This window comes from Eschrichtius robustus, chromosome 14, assembly GCF_028021215.1.
Source record: "Eschrichtius robustus isolate mEscRob2 chromosome 14, mEscRob2.pri, whole genome shotgun sequence".
Lineage (NCBI taxonomy): Eukaryota > Metazoa > Chordata > Mammalia > Artiodactyla > Eschrichtiidae > Eschrichtius > Eschrichtius robustus.
In genome coordinates, this window is record NC_090837.1 from 41173468 (window position 1) to 41192875 (window position 19408).

The window sequence follows — 19408 nt, forward strand, 5'->3', positions numbered from 1 at the left end:
CAGGAGGCTGGATCACAAAATTTTCAAGAATGTTTACAGTTGAGATACTTCAGTTTCAAAATGTATGTTACTTCATTTCTGGATTCTGCTTTAATACTTTAACATTTAAATCTGGGTATAAAACAAGTTCCTTTGGCCTTGCAACTCAAAGAATTTCAGCTTAAGTTGATGCAATCTGATCTTATCATTATGAAAATGATACTCTCATTCAACCAAGGAAAACAATGTTTGACCTCCAAAGTTGATATATGTCCACCATCTTAAAAATACTATTACTCCTCAGTCATGGAATAGTAATTAAAATCGTAGTTGTAATATATGTGGAGATTTAAGATCTTCAAAGGCATCTTATTTATACGAAATAGTCCATAAGTGTAATATATCAACATCAACACAAAATAACTAAAATATACCTATACAATTAAATTCCTAAAATCTATCTATCCCCATTTCAACAGAAGCAAGCTTGGATGGGTCTAAAAAAGAGAACATATCACTTACATCTCTTTTCTTGCATGACTGATATTGTAACGTACCTTCCACCAACTTCCAGGCTTGAATTCTGACAAATAGAGGAATTGCAAGTTCTCTGCATACCCAGGATGTCATCTGAAGCCTGACAGAACCAGTACCTAACGTAGGGCTGAGTCAGACATGCAGGTGATGGGGTTAGCTGGACAGCCGGGTATTTAACCTGCTCCTAGATATCTTCAACTGAAATGAGCCCGGGTCTTGGGAGCAGGTCAGTACAAGTCTAAGATGAGATCTCTAAGACTAGTCAAATGCCTTTTTAGGTACTATGCATCTTTTAAAAATCCAACAACTTAGTTTCCTATTTTAAGCTTACTGTGATAACTTTATGTAATTATCTGATATTACTATCTGATTTTGCTGTATATTTAAAAGATAATTTTTCCTTTTGATCTCAAATTATAAAAAGCCTATGATTATTGCTTAATAAATCTGGCTCTACACAAGAAAGAGATTAAGGTGATTATGTGTCCTTGTTTTATAAGAGGTATTACTTGTTTTGATTTTAATAAGTTAAAAATGCATATTCAAAATTTCAAATTGCTTTTCAAATTGGCTTTCTAAAATTTAGAATTCACTGTTCAACTTCAGTAACACAGTAAATTTACTTCCTATTCTTGTTAGTTTATTACCATTACTGGATTAAGAGGAAAGCCTACAGAATCATCCAAGCCAACATGGACTGATGAAAACATACCCAGGAACCAAGTCCTTCAGCTTAAAGAGAAGCTGTCCCTTTGGGCAGCAGGATCTCCTCACTTCAAGCCTACTTCATGGTGTTCAGCACAGTTGGGAAGAAGGCAGGACACAGAAAGGCAGACCTTACTTAACCTAGGGGCAGGGTGTGTATTCTTTTCTCACCCTTATCTCAAAGAATAACTAAGACTTCATGCAATGGGTGGCTGGAAGAGATGTAAACGAACCGAAGTGAAGAGAGCAGGTCATGGTAAGGTCATCTTGACCTAAAGGAAGAGGTCTTAACGGCCGAGAACACTGACGAAATGCAGGCTGTGTGCAGTACAGGTCAGAGCCAGTTTCTTCGTCCCTGTCTCACCTGAAGGCTGACCTAAGCCTCTTGCAGTGTGGACAGCTAAGGAGCAGAGAGGAATAGAGGTGGTGAGCACAAATCTTCCACTAACACCTCCCACATTCCAGAAAGGGTCTGAGGCTGTTTTACTGCTATTAATTTTGTTGGCAGGAAAGGGGAAAGAAGCCTTTCCTGACTACAACAGAAATTTCTTGGACTCTACACTAAGAAATGTCCTGTCTTGGAACCTGCATGTGCTCCAGCTGGATTGGGAGTCTGGCAGTAGGCAGTGCGAGGTATGGCGAGACCTTGGAGTAGATTTGAGTGCTTGACGCCAACGGTTGAGCCCTGAACGCAACTCTGGAGTGAGGCTATTTCTAACAGGCTACATGTCACCTGGAACACTGCAGTCAAGGACTTCAGATCCCCAAAACAAGAGCCTGGGGACCATGCAAAACACAGTTAACAAGAAGAGAAGACACAAAGAGAAGCAGAGATGTACTGAATGATAGACGTGTCCCTCTGCAAATACCACTCTGCCTCTTTCTGTGGCTCTGAAATTTTATAGGTATTTCCCTTTAAACCACACCCGTTTTTCTAGAATGTATATAACTGTTTGTGATCTGCTTTAGGCAGTTCAATAGCCTGATTTAACTTCCTTTTAAAATGGTCTGAGATCTTTTTGACTGCTTATCATCAGAGGGTTAGAATTTCTAGGGAGAGCTGAATTTCTAGTTCCTTCCTGCTCTGTGACACATAATATACCTCCATGGGTGTTATTTGACATATATGTCAGTTTACCTTCTTTTTCCTTTCTGATTGCTCTGATCATAGTGAAATATCTGTACTGCAAAGAACAGCATTCTTCCTCTTTCCTAAGAAGGTTTCTTCTGCTAGCAAAGGTTACAATGTCCTAAACCACAACAATCACATTGAAGTAGTGTACCTCACCTTCTGAGATTTTCTTGTTCTTTCCGATAATATAACGTCAACCATAATCCTGAAGGAAAACAGCCAAAAATCTTGGTCTTCACTAATAATAAGAGAATGCAGTTATTGAGGAGAAACAAATAATTTCCAAGAAAACATGACACCTTTAATCATTCCTGCATCCTTTAGAGTATTCTGCTTTGGTAGGAAGTTGGTAGACCATGGAGATTATAGGAAGGGAAATTTTTATCCCGTATCTTTTTGAAATTGGCAGAACTTTCAACGTGTTCATGTGTTCTCTTGTGTGTTCCTGTTAATACAAGTGGAAATGTATAAAGGCCCAGAAAACAAGTTCCATGTTCACTTTAATTAGTAATAGTGCCTAGCTCTGAGCCCAGCGGATGAGTGCTTAATAAATGCTTTGGGACTATGATGTTAATTCTCTGTAAATTATTACATAAAAGAAACAAATGGAACTGCATTAATTAAAAGCTAGGACAAATTGATTTACATTCAGAATATAAATCTAGGAATTTGTCTAGGAATAGAAATCTCTGTTATTCTAAATATCTATGAAGACTCTAAATTTTAAGAAAAGAATGGAGGCTCTGAAGTCAGAATACGTGGCTTGCATGCAGGTTCTATCACTTACTTGCTAAGTGATCTTGGGCAAGTTGATTAAACTTTCTGTGCTTCAATTTCTTCATTTGTAAAATTGAGGATATAATATCTGCCCTACCTGTAACTCAGAGATATTTTGAGAATCAAAAGCTATGGAGTTTGTTAAAGTATCTTATATACATCAATTTATAATCCAAGTGTAAACTGTAGCCATTAATATTATGCATAATATTGTAAAGAGCTCTGCACCTGAAGTTAACATGGTACAGTCAGAAGACAGGGGCTTTAGCGACCAGTCAGACCTAGGTTCTAGCATCTTGCTACTGGACTGTGCTTTCGTGGGGTGTTGCTTGCGTCAAAGATGAAGCAGCTGAAGCGTGGACAGGCTAAATGCTGACCAAAGCCAACAGTTATACTAAGTCATAGAGCCAGAACCAGATGCAGAAGGAAAGTGCATAATGCTGATGGTTCTCCACTGTCTTATGATCATGGTACACCTTCACCTACTAGAATTTTTCACAATATCCTTAAGGCATTCAAAGACCCCAAACACCAAAGCACGAAAGTAAAACAATACTGTGAAGAATCTATGGTTATAAACTCTCTACTTGGTTCACCACAGAAGTCTGTTTTGCTGAGAACTGTTAACTGCCTCAACTGTGCTCTCTTACAGCCCGGGAAGCACACTATTTTACTCTGGTACTGGTAGGACACTAGACTCCAACTTTTACCTCTTCCTAAAAGCTGGCTGTACCCTGCTCTTGCACAAGTCACATCACCTTCCCCCATACATCGTAACAGTGCAGAGACGTAGTGACAGTCACCTACGTTTTCCACATTTGTCAGATGCAGAGGCAATGCTTCCTGCTTGAGAACCAGGATGTATAATTAACATGAGTCACTTCCAGAATAACAAGGAATTGGCTCTGAGAATACTCTCTATGGCAGAATGGCAGCTCATGCTCAGATTTCAAATCCTGACTGAGTGTGGTGCTACATCAACACGACTCAACAGCAGGCTATATCCCACGATTAGGATCTATCACATTCTACAAACAATGAATGTGTTTTGGAAAGAGTGGTGTATAAACCAAATTTTCTAAAGATTTTAAAGGTACAAGGCAAACAAACAGTTAAAGTATCTTTATGTTTTAAAAACCATCACTTCCCTAATTTCTATCTTGTAAATCCTTATTATTATATATGCTGTTTTCTGAAAGAGGAAAATCCTCCTGTGTTAACAAGCACAGCAAACAATACTGAAGAACTCTATGTCCCCTGAGGCAGTTTCTCCTTCAGCCAAAATTCAGGTTGGCACGGCTCCAATGGGAGACACTTCAATGTATTTGTACAGACCAGATCCCACAAGTCATCAGAAGTCAAGATGCCCAATCTATGAATTATTGTAATTAAGAAATGGGCAGATTAAACACAGTAAGACAGACCATTAAAAGACTAAGCTATACTGGCAGATATTTCCCAGGCACTCAAAACCTTGTGTTCATGTGTGTGGAAGGGAAGGAGGGTGCATCTTCAAACAGAGCAAGATGCCAAGCAAGAATATACGTTTTATTAAATATTGAACAACTTCTTTATTTTGACATCCTGAGGATTATAAGTCCATATAAAGCAAACTTGAAATAGAAATTGGATATTTACCTAAGAGATTCAAAAAGCCTAGGGATTGAAAGGAGAAGTAATGAGACCTCTGCATGGGGAAAGTAGTATTAAGGGACTAAGGAATGAATAACAGAGCTTCAAGGCTCTAGTCACCTCTTGTTTACACTTCTGACAACATAAGCTTACAGCCAGCTTCTCGGAGGCCAGCCACACCTTTGTAATCTTCATGAAAAGAAAAACTATGTTTCAATGTAACCATTACTATGAAATGTCCTTATAAAATATAATGGAAATCAACCATAGGAGGCAGTTTTCCTTATTTTTTATTCAAAAGGAAATAATCATATTCCAAAATGAACACTTTCATTTCAGCTACCTGTTACCCAAATTTCAGTTTCAAAGGCCAAAGTAAACTTCTAAAACCCATCCAAAGATCTTTTCTTATGAGTTAAAAGAAAGAAAACAATTCTATTTACTCACTTTTGCTTAAGGTTTATCAACTTTCTACTTATAACAGCACCTGAGATTTAATGAGTTGAAATCACTATGACTCCTTTGTATAGGTTATTTCATTTAATTATCACCACAAGCCAACAAGGTGGGTCCTATTATTACACCCATTTTATAGAAGAAGAAGTTGGGTTTCAAAGTGATTATAACTTGCTTAAGGTCAGGAACATGGTAGATATGGGATTCAAACCCAAGTAGCTCTTAATAACTACACTTTTCTAGTTCACTTATATTTTTTTCAAAGAGCATATGGTGGTAAGAATTATGTGGTAATTACCTGCTATGTGGTAGGAATTAGAGATTTTTCTAAGAATTATCTTCCCTTTTGACAAATCTGGAAAAAATATTTTCAACTCATATCACATACAAAAAGCTAGTAATGATATATTACAGAGCAGCTGAAAATTGATAAGTTCAATATTCCTAGAGAAAAACAGGCAAGAAGTATTAGCAATTCACAGAAAAAGAAATACAAATCGATCTTAAACATACAAAAAGATGCTCAACCCTCCTCATTTCAGAAATGGACACTCCATAAGAATTGGGGCTTGGCTTGTGCATGATTGTAACCTCAGCACCTTGAATAGAATGTGGCATTAATAGGGGCTCAAGATATATTTGTTGAATAAATAATTTGGTACATATATATTTTTAAAAAGCAAGGGCAAGAATTGTATGCGTGCATTTTCCATCATTAGTGTGAACAATATTGTATGTAATAATGGTTGCATTTGGGGAAAGGAAGAGGAGTGGCTAGTTTAAAAAGTGGGAGTTAAAATTTGCAAAATATACCCTATTACATTTCTGAATTTTGAACCACATGAATGAATCACCAAATATTTTTTTTTAAAGAGAATTATCTCTAAACACACACACATGTATTTTTTCAAGGGTTGTTGAAGAAAACACCCAGTTGACTCATGTCAAAACACATGAGACCAAAAGAACTGGAATTAGCATACATTAAGCAGATAAAAAAGCAAGGTTGTAAGGGTCTTTTATAAGAAACAAAGGAATATGAATAGATCTTTGTATTGCTTATATTAAAAACAAAATAACTGGAAAGATTATAAAAATAGTTACCTTTGGGGAAGGATGGAAACAATGTCGAGGGGACAAGAAAATGGATTTTTCTAAATACACCTTGTTTTGTATTTCTGACTTTGAAATCATGTAAATATGGTACATAACTATAAAAAATTAAGTCAAAAGGGAATCCCTAAAACTTGAATGCAAGTGAAACAAATGAACCTACCTGTTTAACAAGTTAGTTTAACCACACAGAAGGGAACCACTGCAAGTGACCTTCAAACACACCATTGACTGTACATCCCAGATGGAATATATTAAAGGATAAAAGGAACTAAAAAGAAATTGAAAACTCTTTTCAACAATCATGCTGTTAGTACCAGTATTTGTATATGAGTGTATGTGTTTGTGAAACAAAAATAGTAGAATAAAGCAAATATGTAACTATATTAACGTCATTAGGAACCATGAAATACAAATAAAAATCAAAGGAATTAAGGGAAAAACCCCATAATCCAGAACTTAAACTGGAAATATATGGGTATGAACTCATGAAACATTTTCCCTTAAGAAAAAGGACCGGTGACTTTTTTACCTCTATCCAATGAAAAGGACTGAAACCACGGCCAACTTGCTATCAGTGAACATCCTTACTACCCAGATTGTTACATCTAAATATTATTTCCCACTAAAATAAAAAACATCTAAATATAATTGCCCACTAAAATGATAAGTGGCTTCTTAGAGAAATAGCTGATTCTAGGTCTGGGGCAGGAAATATACCAGATAAACCTGACACATCTCTCTGTATCAGAAAGCAAGGCAGCTATCAAAGGCCACAGGATTATACCTGAAGCAACAAAAAAAAGCCAACTGGGGTCCTGTCAAAAGGACACAGAAGCCAACATAGAGCGGCTTCCTCTGACCAAAGATGGGAAAAAATAATTATAATAGATTTAAACAATCCAATTCGTGTGTTCCTATACCATCTTCAAAGGACGTTAGGGAACCAACATACTCTGAAAAGAGGTAATGGGAACTTTTTTCTTTACAGAAGAATTCAAACTCATGAAAGTAGAAGGAATGACAGAAATGTAATATGACCATTTTGCAGCCCATATTAAAATGAGGATGTAGACACTGATCAACAATGGCTGCTAAAATCATTAGGCTCAAGGCTGTTGGGCACCATTATCATGGCTGTATCAGACTGACACTGCCTGAACCCAGGAATCAATCTCAACATTACAAAAAGAAGGAAAATCAGATAACATATGCCCCCAATGGATGTAATAGGAGGTACACCTTCGGTAAGTGTACGTACGAAGTACTCTGTGCCAAAACAATTCAAACCTAAATCTGACTGAGCCTCTCTATTAACCATCAGTTTACAGGAAATTCAGGAGTTAAAGATTGTGTTAAATGACACCATGGGAATGCAACCAGCAACATCGAGACTGTGGATTATTCTACAGGACAAATGACCAGGTTTCTTCCACAAATAAATGGTAAGGAAAAAATGAGGATGAGGAGAGGAAATCTAAACATTTTTTAATCTCTTAAGACTTAAGAGACAAATAAACCAAATGTAGTATGCGGACCTTCTGGATTTTTATTATTAAATGACTTTTTTTTTTTCTTTCTTTTGGTTGTGCCGTGTGGCTTGCAGGATCTTAGTTCCCTGACCAGGGATTGAACCCACGTCCTCAGCAGTGAAAGCTTGGAGTCCTAACCACTGGACCACCAGGGAATTCCCTTAAGATGACATTTTAGACCCAATTAACTAAGTGACATTTATGAGACCATCAGGGAAATGTGAATACTGACTAAATATTTGATGACAATTAACACACTATTTTTTAAGTGTGATAATGGGACTATGGTTTTAGAAAATAAAAGTCCCAGTGTTTTAAAATGGATTAAAGACCTAAATGTAAGGCCAGATACTATAAAACTCTTAGAGGAAAATATAGGCAGAACACTCTTTGACATAAATCACTGCAAGATCTTTTTTGATCCACCTCCTAGAGTAATGAAAATAAAAACAAAAATAAACAAATGGGACCTAATGAAACTTAAAAGCTTTTGCAAAGCAAAGGAAATCATAAACAAGAGGAAAAGACAACCCTCAGAGTGGGAGAAAATATTTGCAAACGAAGCAACCGACAAAGGATTAATCTCCAAAATACACAAACAGCTCATGCAGCTCAATATGAAAAACATACAACCAAATCAAAAAATGGGTGGAAGAGCTAAATAGACATTTCTCCAAAGACATACAGATGGCTAAAAAGCACATGAAAAGATGCTCAACATCACTAATTATTAGAGAAATGCAAATCAAAACTACAATGAGGTATCTATCAACCACCTCACACTGGTCAGAATGGCCATCATCAAAAAATCTACAAACAATACATGCTGGAGAGGGTGTGAAGAAAAGGGAACCCTCCTACACTGCTGGTGGGAATGTAAATTGGTGCAGCCCCTATGGAGAACAGTACGGAGATTCCTTAAAAAACTAAAAAATAGAGCTACCATATGATCCAGCAATCTCACTCAAGGGCATACTTCGAAAGAAAACCATAATTCGAAAAGACACATGCACTTTGATGTTCTCTGCAGCACCATTTACAATAGCCAGGACATGGAAGCAACCTAAATGCCCATCGACAGATGAATGGCTAAAGAAGATGTGGTACACATATACAATGGAATATTACTCAGCCATAAAAAGGAACGAAATTGGGCCATTTGTAGAGACGTGGATGGATCTAGAGACTGTCATGCAGAGTGAAGTAAGTCAGAAAGAGAAAAACAAATATCGTATATTAACGCATATATGTGGAACCTAGAAAAATGGTACAGATGAACTGGTTTACAGGGCAGAAACAGAGACACAGATGTAGAGAACAAACGTATGGACACCAAGGGGAGGAAGTGGCGGGGGGGTGGTGGTGGTGGTGGTGGGATGAATTGGGAGATTGGGATTGACATGTATACACTAATATGTATAAAATAGATAACTAATAAGAACCTACTGTATAAAAAAATAAATAAAATAAAATTCAAAAATCCAAAAAAAAAACAAAATAATGCCATTTGCAGCAACATGGATGGACTTAGAGATTGTCATACTGAGTGAAGTAAGTCAGACAGAGAAAGACAAATACCATATGATATCGCTTATATGTGGAATCTAAAAAAAATGGTACAAATGAACTCACCTACAAAACAGAAATAGTTACAGATGTAGAAAACAAACTTATGCTTTCCAGGGGGTGGGGGGGGAGATAAATTGGGAGACTGGGATTGACATATACACACTACCAAATGTAAAACAGATAACTAATAAGAACCTACTGTACAGCACAGGGAACTCTACTCAATACTCTGTAATGGCCTACATGGGAAAAGAATCTGTAAGGAGTGGATACATGTATATGTATAACTGATTCACTCTGCTGTACACCTGAAACTAACAACATTGGAAATCAACTATACTCCAATAAAAATTTTTTTTTTAATTAAGAAAATACAAGTCCCGGGGCTTCCCTGGTGGCGCAGTGGTTGAGAATCTGCCTGCCAACGCAGGGCACACGGGTTCGAGCCCTGGTCTGGGAAGATCCCACATGCCGCCGAGCGACTAGGCCCGTGAGCCACAACTACTGAGCCTGCGCGTCTGGAGCCTGTGCTCCGCGACAAGAGAGGCCGCGATAGTGAGAGGCCCGCGCACCGCGATGAAGAGTGGCCCCCCACCTGCCACAACTAGAGAAAGCCCTCGCACAGAAACGAAGACCCAACACTGCCATAAATAAATAAATAAAATTAAAAAAAAAAAAAAATAACACAAGTCCCAGTGTTTTAAAGATATATACAAATGAAACAATATATCTTGGATATGATTTATTATAATTTTAAAAATAATTTTTTAAATTATGGGGGGATGGGAGATGGAGGAGGTCTGCAGATGAAATAAAGTTGCGCACACCATAAATGTTGAAGATGAATGATGGGCATGAAGAGTTCATTATATTATCCTATTTGTATGCATGTTTGAACATTTCCATGAAAATTGAAAAACGGGATTATATGCCTGAAAATATATTCTTTATTTTTCTTCATACCCTAGGCAAACAACAAATTCATTAGCTGTTTGCTATTTTGTTCATTCAAGCATATCTTTAGAGATTATAGCTGCCCTGGAAATCTGCTCTTGTATGCCCCTGAAAACGACTGATCTAGAATAGATAGAATGAGCCCTCGGAGTCAGGTGAATGTGCATCTCACCATCATCTGCTTACAGAATGCTAAGCTCAAAAGAGTCTGTGTTTTTCCAACCGTGTTTTAAAGAGCCCCAGGCCCCAAAGAAGTGTTTTAGGGGTCAGAGGCAAGATCAGGAGACGGGCCTTGGCCCCTGCTTCCAAAAGAGCACCTCCTCTTCCATCCGCTTTTAAAACTTGGGCGGGAAGAGGTGAATTCTATAGAAAGACGCCGCCGTTTTCCTAGAGTCTTTCCTGGCAGTAAGTTCAGTAAGTCCACTTTGTTTTGTGAAGATAATTATTATGAATCTAGACTCACACCACCTTTTTCCCCCCTTCCTAACATACCCGAAGTGACCCGCAGCCTACCAGCTTGTTACTCCTAGATAAGGTTTTTGCTTACCATTTCACATTATCCTTTGAACTTTTTGCTGAATGACTAGCCCCTCACCTGCCGAGCTGGCACTCCCTCTCGCTGGTCAAGGAATCTCCAAATGCGTTTTTGGGGAGAGACGGGTGTCACATGTAGTCAGAGTGGCCTGCCGGCTTTTATTCTTCTGCTTTAGCTCCTGTCATCCAACTTGCCAATCTGTTCCAGGCGTCCAGTCTCTGTGCCCTCTGATGACAGACACCTGCAGTTCTAGGACCACGGGCAGTCTGCCCACGCTGCAGCCCAGCAGGACCCTGGCCCAGCCTCTATGTCTCCCAGAGGATCCAGAAGCTTCTCCCTGCTTCCTGGTCCCTAGCGCTCTTCTCACTTGGGCTGCTGAGACAGGATGGGGTCCAGCTTGTTAAAGAGCGAGGCCCCGCAAGAGAGATGCGTGAGCTTCTAGTGATACTTTTTTTTAAGTTACAGCCCTCTGCTTTCCAGAGCAAACAAGTACTCTAAGTCAGAGAGTAAGGTGAGAGCACAGAACACGGCATCTCTGGAACCACTGCTCCCTCCAGCCCACAGGCCCTACCACAAATCTGGCTGATTCCGGGCAGGGCTCTTACCCCTAGGTCCTTAGATGTATCTAGATCCCTGGTCACTACATGACAACAAGGAGTTACCCTAAATATTTCCTGACAGACAAGGGTGTCTTTCTGCCCAGGACAATGGAGGACCTCTGAGTGGGGTGCCTTGTTAGTAACTCTATGCCCTGACCTAATCAAGCCTGAAACCAGATGATTTGTCTCATATCTGTAGGGAGATTTCAAAACTAAGGTGGGTTTGTACTAGTCATTAAATGTATCGGGAGTTGAATAATTTTTATTTACAACTAACAACATTTTCTCAATATAATCCTACTTCTTGGAAGATACTGTCTTAGCTTATATTCTCAACCTTTTTTGTTTGACTTCAACTTGTCAGTATATTCTTCACACACAGAAGACAGCTGTTATTTGGTCACCTAATAATTCAATTCTAAAGCAGTCATGAAGGATAAACAAAGGGTAAACTGAGCGAGCATCTGGAGTCGTAATCTACCACTTCAGCAAACTAAACCTTTAAGATTCTTAGCCACATTTATGAAAGAATGCAAGACTTTTATTCAGGTAAACACATCAAGAACAAGTACGTTAATTAGAGTCAGATAAAACTTAGTCCTTATCACATTTCTGTTTTAAGAAACCCTTCCCTATTTTAAAATTGCAAAGATATTTTTATATTTTCTTGTGAAAGTTTTATTAAGTTTTGCCTTTTCACATTTGTGTTTGGTTCATCTAGAATTTAATTTATATTTATGAAATAGAGGTCCATTTCCTTTTAAATTTTTTTTCTGTATTAAATGATTCTCCCAGCACCACTGACCTAACAGTCTGTTCCTTCCCTCCCCGATCTGCTACGTTGCCTCTGTTACATATACCAGGTTTCCTTATATGTCTGAGTCTTGAGACCTTTTACTTCCATTCTTCAGGTTAGTCTTGCCTGCAGGACAATTCTGCACTAAAGATTTGCAATCAATCTTGACATTTGGTCAGGCAAATGCCTTCCCTTCCCCAAACCAGGTTCTTGAGAGGTATCTTGGCTCTTCAAAGCCCTCTGTGCTTAAAGATATATTTCAGAATCCATTTTTCAACTTCCAAGGAAAAGGACTTGCAATGTTAATTAAAAGTACACCAAGTCTACAGATGAATTTGGCAAATCATATTTATGACACTCTTCCTTCTTGATAAGTGTTATATCTTTCAGTAAGTTTTATTATTGCACTTTTTTTGGCTAAGATTTATTCCTAGGTAAGTGACTTTTTAATAGCTACTCTAAAATCTTTCCCCCCCCCAGTTTTAATCGCAGTTTCTGTCCATTGATGGTGCACAAGAATGTAGTTAGCTGATTTTATATAAAAGCAACCTTGCCAAACTTTCTAACTATAATAATTTGTCTGTAGACATCTACGGTTTTATTTCTAAATTTCAGAGGTGTGTTATGTCTCTGCGTATGGCCTCCAAACAATGATGAACAGAAAAGATGATGGCAAGCATCCCTGTCTTATTCATGACAGTAGAAGAACTGTTTTTAATATCTCATTATCAAGTATTTATTTGTTGCAACTTCTAACCAGATTAAAGAGGTTCTCTTCTATTTGTGATTTGCTAAGACATTTATATTAATCAGGAATGACTGTTTAAATTCACTGAATGTTTTTTCTTTATCTCTTAAGATGATCATATGCTTTTCTCTTTTAATCTATTAATATTGGGAATACAATTTATAGAATCATAGCATGGCTCCAACATTTCAGATTCTGACTAATCTGTTCTATGCGAGTATCTTTTATTGATACAGTATACGTCCAGATGAGATAAATATCAACATCTTCACCAATTACAACAACTTGGGTCAAACTGCTAAAAAGTTAAAAGATGAGAGCTCGGAATAAATGTCATAAATTAGGTCCAAGGGCAGAGAACCGATCCTATGGAACACAGACCAGCGAGACGACAAGAAGCCCTGCCAACATACACCTGACCAGTGTGGTGAAGGCTAACATTCCACAAAGCAACTCAATGTATTTTCCGGAAAAAAAAAGAAAAAAGTGCCATCAAAATGGAGCATTTATTTTGTATATTCTCTACCTCTGAAGTATTTTTGGTTCTAGGTCTTAAATAAAATCCTAATTCTTTCTACTGATATTTCTCTACAACTAACCTAAAAGCCCAAAGACATGTACAGCACCACAGTAAAGGTCATTGGCCAGCAGAGTACATGGCATATCAATAATTCAGAGTGAATGAAAAACAGAAAACACTTTCTTCCTAGGTCTAACCATATTAATAGACATTGTAGAAGTTTTCTCAACTTCAATAAGGTAGAAAAACCATTTTTTCAAGATTTCAGTTAGCAATTACAAGAGTTTCAGAGTGAGAAAAGAACTCAGTTCCTTTAGCCCAAACTTTTATTTAAGAGATGACTTAATTTACCTAGCTCGTTAACAGAAGAATTATTTTGTTGGTAATTATCACATAGGATGGATTAAAGATCCATAATATGTGTATTTTAATTATCATACAAATAAACTCAATTAGTCTGGCATAGTTAGTTTTATATTAAATTAATATGACATAAGCCTTATAGCTTATGATTCTCTGGGTCAGAGATTTTTCAAACTGCACCCCATGATGTCACCCTATGATAATGGGGTAGAAAAGGAAACAAGAGGGCAGAGGTTCTTTAGAGCAAATTAAATCATTTTTGAGGAGAAAGAGAGTAAGCAGAGTTAAAAGAGGTCATTTCTACTGAGTGTTTCCCACGTGGCAGGCACTCTCCTAGGTACTCTTGTGCTGACACATTCAACAGGAACAGAAACAGAGTCTGGGGGAAACCTGTTGTTCCATAATACATACTACAGAAAGTAAAGCTTAAACACTTTTGTTGGCTAAGGACATGAAACAGATATGGTGATTCCAACTGCAGTGGGAGACTGGGAAGGAGGGGACAGACCTTCTCTATGGGACCCTCATCAGTCTCTGAGGGCGGGTGAGGTTTTAAAAGTTTCCATACTAAACTTCTGTTGCACGAATGGTTCCATGGCTAAAAAACAACAATGGTTGAAAACCCTAGCTCTAGCTTACCAGCAAATTAGTTAAGCCATGATTTAATATTTTCCATAGGAACTATAACTTGTAAGGCTTCTCTTTTCCCGTTTTAAAATACGCATTTCTTGTGCAAATCAAAACGACGATGAGGTACCACCTCACACCAGTCAGAATGGCCATCGTTAAAAAGTCTACGAATAACAAATCCTGGAGAGGGTGTGGAGAAAAGGGAACCCTCCTACACTGTTGGTGGGAATGTAAGTTGGTGCAGCCACTATGGAAAACAGCATGGAAGTTCCTCAGAAAACTAAAAATAGAATTACCATATGATCTAGCAATCCCATTCCTGGGAATATACCTGGACAAAACTATAATTCAAAAAGATACATGCACCCCTATGTTCACAGTAGCACTGTTCACAATAGTCAAAACATGGAAACAACCTAAATGTCCATCAACAGATGAATGGATAAAGAGGATGTGGTATATATATACAATGGAATACTGCTCAGCCATAAAGAAGAATGAAATAACGCCATTTGCAGTGACATGGATGCAACTAGAGATTATCATACTAAGCGAAGTAAGTCAGAACGAGAAAGACAAATACCATATGATATCACTTACATGTGGAATCTAAAATATGGCACAAATGAACCTGTCTACAAAACAGAAACAGAAATCATGGACATAGAGAACAGACTTGTGGTTGCCAAGGGGGAGGGGGGAGAGAGCGGGATGGACTGGGAGTTTGGGGTTGGTAGGTGCAACTATTATATTTAGAATGGATAAACAACAAGATTCTCATGCACAGCACAGGGAACTATATTCAATATCCTGTGATAAACCATAATGGAAAAGAATATAACAAAAGAATGTCTGTATGTGTATTAACTGAGTCACTTTGCTGTACAGCAGAGACGGCCACAACATTGTAAATCAACTCTACTTCAATAAAAAAAAATAATAAAATAAAATACACATTTCTCTCTTTTAAATTTTATAATCCATATTCTTCCCATCTCCCCAAATTTAAGTGTGTATATCCCAAGGATAGGTGGTGATGTGGGATGAGGGAGAAATGTAAGATTTTTATGGAAAAGGTAAGTAAGTGGTGAGTAAATTATTTTTCAGTATTCAAGAAAACAGAAACATATGACAAGGTCAAACACAAATTTCACACGACTTTTAAAGATAAAACAGAAGGCTTCAAATAAATTTCATGATCACTTCAGGCCATGCAACATACATTTGCTTTTCTAAAATATCACCAAAATTACTGTTAATTCAAATTACTCTTAATGTTAATATAATAATTGCCCATTATAATCACAGATTACTGACAGTGCAACTTAGGGCGCAGGCAAGAGGAACCTGATAACATTGAATACTCTACCTGTGTTCCTATCCCAAAATGAAACTTTTAAATTGTATGTGGCATATGCCCTGTTTACTTGTTTAGAGAAGAGCTTTATGAAAAAAAAAAAAACAAAGGCTTTTTAAAAAACTCCTATAATGCCTATTTTTTAAAATAGGAAACTGTTATGTTTTTCCACATATTTGAATGCTGACAATTTCCTAAATTACCCACTTTTAAATAGCTGAAGAATATTTTATTACATTTATAGGATTCATAAGTTGCATCTTGTACATCAGTTTAACTTTTCTGGTTATGTCACTATCTAGTTGCACTGTGGTTTTTCTTAGCGACCTATCCTCATTCCAAATTTTGAACAGTTCCATCTTAACTTTCACATCTGTGTCATTCTGGGTTTGACTAATTAAAAGGGAACACAGAATGTATGAATATAGTATAATAAATTTCTGTCAGATGCAAAATAACTCTTGTTATGATGCATTACAGCACACACACAAACGGGCTCCTGGGCCTTAAAAGCTGAGAAATCCTCCTCAGCCACAGGCTATGACAGCATCTAATAAGCACGGCATTCCTTCAGATACCTTAACGATTCTATGCATCTTTGAACATTCTAAACACATGTCACATGTGTTCTCACTAGACTGTAACGAGGTATGTGTTAGACGGTTAAAGGCTGTCTTCTTTTTAGACATTGGGAGACCTGACAGGTACCTTATGCCCTGCACAGAACTGAGACCTTGACCACAAAGCAGCTGACAGTAACTACAGAAGAGAGGAAGGGCCCTCACAGCTCGCCACATAATCTGCAATGGTAAACTCCATCAAAAGATAGCCATCAACGAGCACGTTTAGAAGATACCCTCTAACCAAAGAGAAGAAAACTCTGGTTTGAGCTAGTTACCTAAGACTCACTGATCTTTTCAAAATAAGTACAAAGAGAAACATTTTTTGTTAACAAGGGGCAGATACATATACATCAGAAGTGATATGTACAATTTTTCAGTAGAACAATAGTTGAGACCAATTGTAGCCAGACTCATGGTACAGAAATGGGGTTAGAGCTACACAAATCTACAAATATTAAATAAAAAACCATTCTGTAGAAATTAATGGTTAATAACTACTTATCCCAAAAGGGCTCTTTACAATGACAACAGGATTTATTCTTCACCGATAATTTGATAAAATATTGTACCCTATGAATACCAGCATGCACACATGGCACTGTGTCTATAAACCTGTGTGAAACCAGAGAACTCTAGTGTCTGTGACATCTCATTAATCTGGGACAATCTCTAGGACTAAATCATCAAGCGAATAAAAAAATACTAATGTTATTAGACAGTACAAAATGGCTATGTTCAACAAACCCTGGGTCTTAATAAAAGTCTCTGTGTAAAGGTAACTAAATTGTATCAACAGGCAGGCAATATTACCATCCGCTCTCAATAAAACCAACAAGAAGATCAAATGACTAGAAACTAAAATAGCACTGGGAGGTAGAGTCATAAAAGATGTATGCTGAAAAGAAGAACCCAGCATGACTTTCAATAGGCAGTTCTGAAGAGCCTTTCTAAATCGCCAGCTGAAGGATTTATGTTCCCCTAAAACCATGGTAGTTAAAACCAAGTGTTGTGCTTAGTTCCTACAATTACAGATGATGTTCTTCTTGTAATGGACAAAGTACTTAAGTTAAATCCTTTCTTTGAGGTGACAGAGCAATATAAATATTCAATAGAGAGAAAAAGCAAAAACGAAGAGAAGGCATACTTTTCTTTACAAAAGCAAATGCACTTGATAATAAAAAGGCAGCAACGTTCACTGTTAAAGGCCATCCTACCTGTGTTTTTTGATGCCATTGGAGAGAGCATCTCCACCGCCACAGTCTTTTCCTTCGGACATTCTGTGCTTTCTACCCCTCAGGTGCTCTCCTTCCTCTTCAAAGCAGTGCGCAGTCACTGCTTCCAATCTACTCAGGGACCGTCCGGACTCGGAATCTGTGGCAGAGCAGGTTCACAGTCAATGAACTGAACTTTGGCGTGAGGCTTCCGTAACAATGGATCTCTCCCTTAACGCATCAGGCTTTGAAACTTAAGCAGCCTACTTTGTCCTTCAACAATCCATCTGTTAACTCCTCCTCAGGGATTTCAGAGAACCTGCACCCAATAAGACTAAAGTGGATTTAGAAAACAGATATAGGATTATATAAACTTACAACTGTTAGATTTTATACACTAAAAGAGACGTCCAAAGATTACCTAATTCTTTAAGAAATTATATTCAGTGGTTTTCCCCCTAAAAAAATTTCTATTTTTATCTTCCCTTTCAAAGCACCTTAAGCATAACTTTAAAAACACAATCAATTTTTTAAACTCATGTATAAAGAAAAAGCTACCGTGGCTGTACTTGGGGGAAGCATAAATTACATCTGATACTACAGACACCAAAGCAAAGGTAATTTTTAACTACTTCAAAAAACACTTCTTCTGGTATTATATTACTTAAATTCTCAAGAGCTGAAGTCTGAACTGGCCATATAAAATCTAATTATCAGGCGGGTGTTTTTAGGATGGAAATGCCACATTCCCAACTGCCTATGCATTCAGCGTGGAGCCATCGGCCTGTTTGGGAATAATAGGACAACTTATCTGCGTACAATACGCTACAGTTTTCAGGCACACTCACATCCTTCACCTCCTTTCAGCATCTCCAGGGCGCTTTGGTGATGGTGAGGAAGGACCACGGGGTTAAGAAGTATGCCCGCTTACTTGTTTAACGCTCTACATATTTCAGTTCACAGTAGCAGCCATCCAATCTCCAGAAAACTTTAAATGATGCCTATGTTTTTATTAAAATGTAAATTCCAGGTAACATCTAACTTTCCGTAAGCAGATGACCATACAGGCAACCGTCCTCTGCTCTAGGGAAGCACTCACACCCATTCAAGTAACCTCCCTTAAATAAAAGTTTCAACTATCTGCTTAGTGTGTGTTATAGCTAAGATGTTCAGGAAATAAAATTATTTAGTACTTTCTTTTCCCCCGACTGCATTCTAATTCAGCCAAAATCATGGGCTCTTATTTTTATCACATTAGGTTCACTAGTAACAACTGTTGGACAAGTACCACTGCAGGTTGGACAACACCTTGAACTCTGGACCCTCTGAATGGTGTAAGTTACCTGCAGAAAAGACTCAATGCTAGGGAAGTTATTTTTATCTTCTGTAAATATAACTTTACCAGAATTGAAAATATAGCTTTGTTGCGACATATACCTTATAGCAAAGAAAGAGATATTTTAATAATAAGTTTAAAGCAATATTTATTTTTCATTGTCAATTTTGGCAGGCAGTGACAATATCTTATTGAAAAAAACTGAAGACTTGGGAGATTGGGATTGACATATATACACTAATATGTATAAAATGGATAACTAATAAGAACCTGCTGTATAAAAAAATAAATAAAATTCAAAAAT

At 37.5% G+C, this 19408-nt stretch overlaps 1 protein-coding gene across 6 annotated transcripts in view; it reads right to left on the reverse strand.

Annotated features, from left to right (window-relative positions):
• Window positions 1–19408, reverse strand: part of OSBPL1A (oxysterol binding protein like 1A) — a 246807-nt gene that overhangs the window by 60173 nt on the left and 167226 nt on the right. For all 6 annotated transcript variants that reach the window (XM_068562862.1, XM_068562861.1, XM_068562863.1 and 3 more), the window contains one exon: window positions 17772–17928. In XM_068562862.1, the coding sequence (XP_068418963.1) occupies window positions 17772–17928 (157 nt within the window). The remainder of the gene's footprint in view (window positions 1–17771; window positions 17929–19408) is intronic.